General features: G+C 47.3%; 1 protein-coding gene and 1 long non-coding RNA gene across 2 annotated transcripts in view; both read left to right on the plus strand.

The window, feature by feature from the left end:
- Window positions 1-5,875, plus strand: part of LOC144474341 (uncharacterized) — a 37,984-nt gene extending 32,109 nt beyond the window's left edge. The window contains exon 3 of the long non-coding RNA XR_013494728.1: window positions 5,842-5,875. This is a non-coding gene — a long non-coding RNA (uncharacterized LOC144474341). The remainder of the gene's footprint in view (window positions 1-5,841) is intronic.
- Window positions 5,876-8,986: 3,111 nt separating this feature from the next.
- Window positions 8,987-9,736, plus strand: part of LOC144474456 (sperm flagellar protein 2) — a 5,910-nt gene continuing 5,160 nt past the window's right edge. Inside the window, 2 exon segments of the mRNA XM_078189300.1 lie at window positions 8,987-9,032; window positions 9,371-9,505. Of these exon segments, the coding sequence (XP_078045426.1) occupies window positions 8,987-9,032; window positions 9,371-9,505 (181 nt within the window).

Below are 9,736 nucleotides of genomic sequence, written 5' to 3' on the forward strand. Positions count from 1 at the left end.
TCCGCTGGGGTCTGGTTGTAACAAGTGGTGTAGTTATTCATTCCAGCAACTTTTCTGAATATTGATACAATTATAGTTACGTAGTTGTATATTAATAAAGCAGTATAGTTCTTGATGCTTTTATAAGAAAGATCGTATTGGACTCGGTATTTTAAGGGTGGAATTTACCACAGCATGCTGCATTTTCTTGAGAGTATAAAGATCTTGGAGCAAGAATAGCTTGACATTTTCAGAAAAATAGCCGCCGCGCTTGTCCCTGATTTTATGGATAATACGAAGCTGTTTAACGAAGTGAAATTGTCGAAATTAAGAAATGCCAGTAAATTAAATGATCATCTAATAAATTTACCGTGTGTTACATTAATACACCACACTACTGTTTATAAAACACTTGCACACATAATTATGACAATCGATTCAAACAATTTTTATTCAGCATAAAGATCCGCAGTCTAATATTAATAGAAAAACATCAAGATACAGCAGAAATTGCTATAGAAAATTGAATATCTGTGATGAAATCTGGCTCGTAAAATTTATAATGTAACAAACCTTTGTGTCATATAATGTGGGTATTACTGTTAATTACGTCGTAGAATTATCTCAATACCATCTCCGTACTATGCTCCTTAGGATACCAAAATCGCCGCGAGATTCGAGCGTCGAGATCTATCGGATCGGTAAGCGGCCGTGAATAATCGAACACGCTCGGCGTCGGTCTCCCTTATCTGTTTCTGGTTTATGCGGAACGGATTAATCGCGGCCGCCCCTCCTAAAAAGGTTATCTCATCGATTTCCTACTCGGAAAATTTATGACACTGCCGTTCCCCGACGCGCGTTCCATTGCGAATCTCGAAACCGACGGCGGGTCAGGCGATGCTCGATAACTTTCCGTTGTTTCCCTCCCGTCTTTCTTTTCGGAACAGCGGCGGCACCTTATGCAGCCTTCGCCGATAGAAAAATTGCTGATACAACGTCGACCGTTCAAGTAGCTGCCCTCGTCGGCTACGGCCTGCCATTTATCCAGAAGCTCGAAGGAATCGCGGCAGAAGCTTGACGACTTTCAGGATGATCGATATTTTTCTAATCGATATTCTACTAGAAATTTTTTTACGATATATATTTAATTTAATTTCAATTAATTTAATTTTATATCTATTAATTTAATTTAATTTTTATTAATTTAATTTAATTCCATTTTTATTTCCATATTTATTTCAATTTTCTTTCGTTCAATTTTATTCGAATAATCATTTCGGGTTTCCAGCGTTTCCGACAGCTCGCAAAGTTTCGGATTCGAGTTTCACGAATTATAAAGATCGGGTTTCGACCCAACTCTAGTTTGTACACGCTTCCTCGTGCTTGTTCTCTGCTCGGTTCGCGAGGCTGCAAAGATAGCGTTTTCTCCCGCGATCGTAGATCATGCGGCACGGGTAGAAAGAAGGCGGCAGAGGAACGCTCCCCCGAGCGGTGCCGAGCCGAGCAGAGCGGAGCGTTCGCCGCTTTAATCCGCTTTTACGTACCGCGCGAAGATGCATAAGCCGGCTTTACGATCGGTCAAATTCGGCCTGGTGCTCGAAAGTTCCCGTAAATGCCTGCCCTCGAGGCTCCCCTTTTCATCCGTCGGCCGCCTCTATCGGCTCTCCGTAGCGCCGTTTCTCGCGGGGGAATCTCGTATCTCGAATCTCGAATCTCTCGAATCGATCGGCCACCCAATTGGCCGCGACCTCACGGCCGCGAGTTATCTTCGCCGCTTCCGGTCGCGGCGTTTTCCCCGGGACGCGATAACTTTCCGCCTCCGAGACGATTACGCTCGCTGCACGGTGCGGAAGTTGTTCCGCCGGCGAGGATGGAAACGCGGATCGATACGCGGGCCACGCAGCGCCGTGTGCGTCGGGTTTCCCGTCTTCGAAACGACGGTGTTCCGTTGATGCCCCTCCGGCGAAATATTCCGTAGTCGTTCGCAAATATCGCTGCGGCTCGGCGATATCCGCGGGACGTTGCACCGGACCGGGATAACTGCAACGACGCGCTCTGCTCCGTTCCAGTTTGAACTGCGGCCCGCCGCACCCCGTCGCGCGCACCCCCTGTACGTGCGCGCGTTGAAATATTCACCGGGTCGGGTCGCCAGCCAGAATCGAAATGCAGATTCGCTCGTACGCCGTGCAAATCGCCTTTATCCGTCCCACGACTCCGCGTAAAGTTTCCCCAAATGGACCAGAGATAGGTACGCCGCGCCCGGCTCGCTCTCTTTTTATACCTTATTCTTTTCGCGCCGGCCACCTTTTGCACCGGTCCCCCGGCGCGTCTCCGTCTCTCCTAATTGGTCGGACGCGGTCGCCGACGCGTTTAGACGCTCGGCTTATCTGGAACTTGTTATAGCAAACTGCGTTTCTTCGTCGGAAAATCGTCTGCATCGATTGCGAGAGATAGGAACCGGACGTCAATTCCAAAAGGAAATTACTGAACTGAAATTACTGAACATTGAGATATTTAAGGGTTGCGTTACAAAAATAATAAAAAGGCACGTCTATACGACATCGATATGTCGCACTGCTTACTTGTATCCAAGAGACGAAATTTACAACACCTCTAAAAATAATAGCAATTATTACGTGAATAATGTACACGTTATTTTCGAAATAAATTACTCATATTTTAACTTAATTCTTTGTCGTAATTTCTCGCGATCTACTTATTCGTGAACAAATATCTAACAATTTAAGCCCGACTGCTAAATCGGTAGAATTTTGATGGAGTTTACAACTTTGGATCGAATCGAGTACCGTGAAATTCCGCTCGTTGCGGAAACCGCTGTCGTTAGGTGGCACAACAGGGAAATGTTCGCGTCTGACGATCGAGAGCGTTTGGTTTACTCGTGCACACAGGTTTCGGACACGTATCCTCGCACATAGGAGGAGACCCAGGTGTACGGTGAAAAGATAATCGCTTCCGGTTATCGGCTTTCGCTAGACTAGTTTACGACGCGGAGTTTTTCTCGAAGTAACAGCCCTCGGGGAGCATCCCTCCGGTAGTTACGAATCGAGAGGGACTGACGATAAAGGAAGGGAGAGAGAGTGCTGCAACGACGCGGCGGAATACTTATTTGCACGTCGATCCGACGAGCATGATTTATGGAAATTCGGATCTCGTAGAACGAACCACGTCGAAGGGAGGGTAATAAGCTCTTAACGGATGCCATCTCGTCGAGCGACGTTATTAGTTGGTAAACTATGTGTTATTCCGCTAGGCTGCGCTCGTCTCCGCTCGTCTCCGTTCGTCTCCGCTCATCTACGCTCTCGTCTCCGCCGCTCATCTCTGCTCGGCATCCTCTCGTCGAGGGAAACGAGAGCATTGGGAGAACGCGCGCACACGTTTTCGTCGTCAGAGATTCGAGTTTGGAAAAAAGCCGAGGGCAGACGAGACGACACGACTCGCTCGCTCGCTCGCTCGCTTGCCTAAGCCAAGAGATATCGCGAGGCCGGGGCGAGGCCTCGATAGGTTAATATGGCTGGCCGAGCTTGTCGCACCCTCGGGACACTCACCCTCCACCCTCGAATGCCAGGATTTAGCCTCACGTTGTCGCTACTCTTGTTAGGGCTGTTCCGCATTCACCGCGAGCGAGCACACGACCTGCGGTTCTTTCCAAATCTCTCCTCGAATTTCAAACAAACTTTTCTCCTTTCTTTTTAAAGAGAAAATATATTTAAATTAATTGATACATATACACGAGCTTCTCTTCTCGTAGTAATTTGAAAATGAGATCATAGCGTTCCAGATTATCGTCGTATTACTCCTTCAATAATTAATTACTTAATGATTCTATTTAGTAATTCATTATCACATTCGAGGAATGGCACTCTACTTTATTCTGTGAAACATCGCACAATATATGGTTATCTGTAGTTTCGTTTGTACAAAGACAGATATAATTGAACAGTCTCTAAAATGCCTAAAACTATTGTTGCAGACTATCGAAGAATTTATTAATCCTGAATTATGAACAATAATATATTTTTCGTATAACTTTGTATTCTCTCCACGTATTATCTTCTCTTACAGTAAAGGGATTTTCCCGCGAATAAAATGCCGCACCGTATTGATTCAAACTATGTACATTGTACAGTCAATAACACGGATTTACAATCCATGTACCACAAGTGACAGTAATATCATGGTTTACCACTAACACGATTTACAAACATTCCACCGACCTAATTTTAATGAGAACTTCGTTCCAATAATTGGTATTATTTCCACGTTTTACTTAACCCTTGCCTCTTCAAATTGTTCACTCAATTACCCAATTTTCTGCAATTAAATAAAATAAATTGCTATCGCCTCGAGTATCTTTAAAAATATGCTTTCAATAATCGCTGAGTAGAGCCAAGAATTGTTACAAGCATCGTTAACCGTGTCAAAGGATTGACGGTTCACTGATTGGAACAAAACGATTGCAATAGTTTATTCGAAATCCGTTTGATTTTCCTCTTATCGCGAATCCTCCTTCATCGACGCAGCGATCGATAGTCTTTGAAACCCGACTCAAAAGCAGACGTTACAACGCGGAAGTCGGTTTAGCCACTTCGGTCGTTTCTGTGGCCGTTGAAAGATGGCCGGAATTTCCAAGGATATTGAATAACCAATTACAGGAGTTCTAAATTTTCTTGGCGTCCGCCATGTTATCCCGAGGCCGGTATCGATTTTCCGTTCGCGTAGCCAATTTTGCGGTTCGTTGAAATCTCGCCCGAGCGGCGAAGCCGTCGCGCCGCGACGTCGTCGAGTTTCGATTTATTTCGCGCGAGCTGTGCTCCTCCGTTGCAACGATATCGATCACGGAAACGGCCCGGCCACGAGAGAGTTTCGGAGCGGACGCGCGTGTACGCGGCGCGCGTTGTTTTGGCGGGCGGCTAAACCGCGGAGCCGCGGCTGCCGCGCCGCGGAGAAATACGACGAAGGTCGAGGGAGAAGAATTTAATTTACGTCGCGGCGCGACGCGACGCTGACTGCGTTGGTCGTCGTCTTCGTCGGGCGACGTCCGCTCGTCTTTTTCCGAAACCGTAAACACCGTCGCGCACGCGCCCGTCTCGCGGCTGTCTCGCGGCTGTCTCGCGCCTGTTCGACCAGAAAAACCTCGTGTACGATCTCGGTTCCGCTTAGGACGTCGTTACTTTAACTCGGCTGAGATACATTGCCGCTGACAATTCGGACCTTCCTACGATATTTTCGTAGAACCTCGAGACGAGAGGCAGACGAGGCGAGACGAGGCGAGGCGAGACGACGCGGGACGAGGCGAGACGAGATAAAATGATCTTTCTCTCGCGAACAACTGCTCCGCCGGAGAATCCTGGCAATAAAGACGCTCGTAAGACGCCTCGTTCCGTCTCTCGCACCGGTCATCCAACTGTGAATGAATTTGAACACCGAGGAATCGTAGCGGATCGTCTCGTCTCGTCTGGTCCGAATAGATATCGTAAACCATCGCGGAACGTCGTCGGCGGAGAAGGCGAGGAGAGACAGCTTTGCGCTCGCGGGTTCGTTTCCTCGGCCGAGGTAGGAGCACGGCGACCGGGTTACCGTTTTCTCGTTTCGCTATAAATAAGCAGGATCGATAGTCGCGAGCGAAGGACTCGACGGATGCCGGGGGGGAGCATGGTTGCCGGCAATAATTTCATGCGAACGAGAAGAGCGCCGATGCGCAAACTTACCCTTTCGCGCCGGAGCCGAGGCTGCGTTCCACGATCGAGGCCCGGCCCGACCCGGCCCGCCTCGGTTACGTTTTCGTCTTTGCCAGCCCTTCCGACGTCCGAACCAGGCTAATCGTGATTCCGTCTGTTTCAGGTGTCGCGAACACGACAGGAGCACGGACTATTTGGTGAGTGAAAAGCTTTTCATCTAATCGCTAAAGCATACATCTTTTTTTTTTCTGCGAGTGTTGCACGAATATTCTCCGATCATTTCTCGTACGACCCATCGCAGAGATCAACGATTGCTGAGCTGATAGACTATCGATCCTTGCGACATAGCGCAATGAGTGCATATCTCACTTCAAACGTTCGAGTTTCATACATAATTTAATATAGCGATCGTGTTTCTCGTTATTTATGTCTTTGATGCGTAATCTAGATGTCGTGTAAGAGATTATCCTGATAAGTCCTTGTCAGTTGAAAATTGGGCTACGTATCCTTTTGCTTTATATCCTTCTATCGTATCGGTGCTGCGTATCATAACTCACCGCCATCCTTATGGCGCATCTAATTATATCAACAGAATTATTAAAAAAGTATAATAGACAGAGTAATTAAAAAATATACTCCCAAAATGTCGAGCACAGTTTACACTATTTTTAACCGAATCGTTGCATCTAAAAAATCCTTAACTCACTTATTTAATAAATAAATAATTTTTGTAGTACTACAACACAATTCGTCGTACCAAATACGCGTATTCCAATAGCCTTGTTTATTAATAAATAAATATATAAATAAATAATAATAATAAATGCGTATTTATACGCAACAGCATAATAAGGCGCCTGTCTCTCCTCCTCACGTCGATACGCAAGAACGATACGACACGAAACAGGCAGATGCGCCACTACGTTTCCACCCAGTTCGCGTCCTCGTCCAACCGAGATGCATTAGCACGCGCACCCACTGCAACCATGAAATTTCTCTAATGAGTTCGGACACATTCGTCAGGTTCGCGGCTGTCTCGTGGTTCAGAATTGGTCCGCCTCGGTTAAGCCTCCAGGGCACGACTGAAATATTAATATAGGGACGCAATAAACATCATAAGCTCACGGAACCATAAAATATACCGCGTTTCGCAAAGTCGCGGGACGCCCAATGCTTCGAGCAGAAGGCGGTGTTCTTCGACATTGATTTTTCCGTCTCGGCAACTGTTATCGATGCGTTCGCTCGAGTAGACGAGTTCTACTCTGTTCTTTCGGAGAGAAAGAGAGCGAACGAAAGAGAGAGAGAGAGAGAGAGAGAGAGGGAGAGAGGAGGAAGGAAATACCAGAGGAAAGAAAGGAATCGCGAATGGGATACGTCGTATATCAGCGGCGAGAGAGCGTTATTCGTCCCGTGCCACGTTAATACCCCGATAATTCATTCTAAATCCAACAAATGAAGCTACCGGACATCTCCCGACGGTCCGTAAAGCATTCCGAGAAATACAGCCGGCTCTTCGTCGCTGCACGACGTCGTCCGGCGTCGACTAGCGTCGTCTAACCTCGCCTAAGCTTTGAAGTCCCACACCACTGTCGCGTCGTTGCGAAATCTTTTGCCAAAGAACGACACGACCCGACCACCGGTCCTCGGCTCCCTTTTCTTTCCGGGTTCGCGGCCCCCGGCTGTGTGCCACGCGTTTCCTGATTCGAAACCATCCTCGAAGCGATTTCGACTCGAACTATACACACGTGTCCCAGCGATTTTATCCGATGGCGAGGAGAACAATACATGTCTCACGGGCACGTTACTCTACATATTCTTTGAAATATATCTGGTTAAATTAAATTATGAATGTGTAATAAAATTAACTGCTACTAGATGACAGTGGAGTAGTTTAAGGAATTGTTGTAATTATTGGCATCTCTGTAGCGACGTCTCGTCCGCAAAAGGCTCAGTCCTTTTCTCGCGGAAGATTCCAAGCGAGGGAAGTTCGGATCGTTGGAACTGTGAAAGAACTGGGGCAAAAGATCGAAGGGACAGTTTAGACAGCGGGCAGGACGATGAGTTATTGCACAAGAAGCTAGGATACGTGCGAGAATGCGGTCCGCCCGCTCTCGGGAAACTTCCGGCGTTAGCGCATCGCCGTTGAAATTTCAGCTCTCCTGCGAAGTACGCAATGCGGTCGACGAGCGTGCTCGTCCACTTCGAGAGATATTGTAGCCGTGGTCCAGAATAACCGGAATTCTCGTCCAGAATCTGCGTAATTAAGGTCCATTAAGTGGCCGGCGAGAGGGCCGGTGTATCGGCGGCTTCGGTTCATCAGCGCACGGGTCGGTTGCGATCGGAGACCGAGGCAAAGTCGTCCGACGCTCGAGCGCGGCTCGTGCTAATTTTCGTTTCGTTCGATCGATCGTCACGGAGAAACGGCGGCGGCCGTCTCCTTCTGTTCCCGTTTGCAGGAATCCAACGATTTTCGCGAGGCTGGCTCGCGATAGGATTCATCGGGTATCGGTTTTCGATTACCGACGAGAAAAGGTGAAAGAGCAGAAGGGGGCTCCGCGGCCGAGGGGAGCCGAAGAAAGGGGGATTGTTGGAGGGGCTCGGTTACGTTGTCTCGTCTCGAAAAAACCGATCGAACAAAGAGAAAAGCAACCTCCACGCGAGTCTGCGGCGGAGCTAGCTTTCCCAAGAATCTCCTCCCGTTCCGGTTTCCTCCGTTTCCTCGGGAAAAATTTGCATTTTAAATTAAAGGGGATGCACTCGAGACTCTTTTAACGACCTACCCCCGGATGAAATCCCTGGGTATTTGGAGTCTAGCCTTTCTCTCTCTCTCTCTCTCTCTTTCTCTCTCTTCTTCTTTCCGTGTCTATCTCGTCTCTCCGGAGTCGAATCCCCCCGAGACTTTCTGACCGAGCACGTAAACGCGTTTTACGGAAGAACAAGAAAAGAGGAATCGACGTGACGCTACGCGCCGCGACGCGACTCGATTGCGGGATGCGTTTGCGCCGCCGGTTCCGAACGGTAAATTGTCGTCGAGCCCTCGCTCTATCCTCGCCCTTCGTTTCGGAAATCCCTTCGATCGGTTTCTGTTGCCTCGTCAAACGAGAGGGAGCAATAGCTCGCGCGGGATAGCCGCGGTCCTCCGCTTGCCTCGACTCTTTGCACACGAACGTCGAGCCTCGAAACGATCGCGAATTTCCACGATTTCACTTTCCGTGGCGAAACGAGCGAAGTTTCTTGGATTTCGTACGCGGTTTCAAACGTTCCGGAAATGAAACGCGCGATGCTCAGTTGAAGAGCATAATAGGGAAATGTGTGGGATACTGTTCTTCTTGGAGAAAAATCTTGTTTGGTTCGGTAAGCTTCTAATTGATGCATTGAGATTGAAAAGGAAAGAGGTAATTCTTCGAAATAGACTGGAAAAAATAATATGGTAATAGTTTATTCTGTTAACCTTTTGGCCTAGGATATCGTGGCAGAGTCGTGAAGATTCGTGATATAATCCATTAGATGTGGACGTTAATTACACATTAATTAGACATTAAAAGCTGTCCTTTTGTTTTCAAATGATTTAGATTAATGTAATGTAATAAGTTCTTTTTAAATTGTTATAGAACAAAAATTATTGAGCATCTTTTAGACATAAATACGCATTTAGAGTTTGCGTAGCATTAATTTGTACCCTTAATTTGTAGTAGTAAATCATAGTATTAATGTAACCGTGTCACAAGGCAGTATATTGGCGAACATTTCACTGAACGTTGACTTCAGAAACGGGATTTTAAAGAAGGAGTTCCAGCTTGGATTTTTGCTGGCCTTGCATTTGCAGGGTACGCGAACGGATCGCGGCATCTTGTAGAAATCTGTCAAACGATTCCCGCTGGAATCGAATCGATACGGCTGCGGGGACGTAACAGGCGCACGAGCGGATGGAGTCGCGGTTTCGAAGAGGGTTTCCCGAAAGCGGAGGGCTTTTACTTAATTAACCGGAGCCGGGTCGTTCCTACCTTTTCGCTTGTGTGTTTCTCTTTTCCCTTTTCTTTCTTCTTTTTTTTTTTTTT

Source organism: Augochlora pura, chromosome 8, assembly GCF_028453695.1.
Source record: "Augochlora pura isolate Apur16 chromosome 8, APUR_v2.2.1, whole genome shotgun sequence".
Taxonomy (NCBI): Eukaryota; Metazoa; Arthropoda; class Insecta; order Hymenoptera; family Halictidae; genus Augochlora; species Augochlora pura.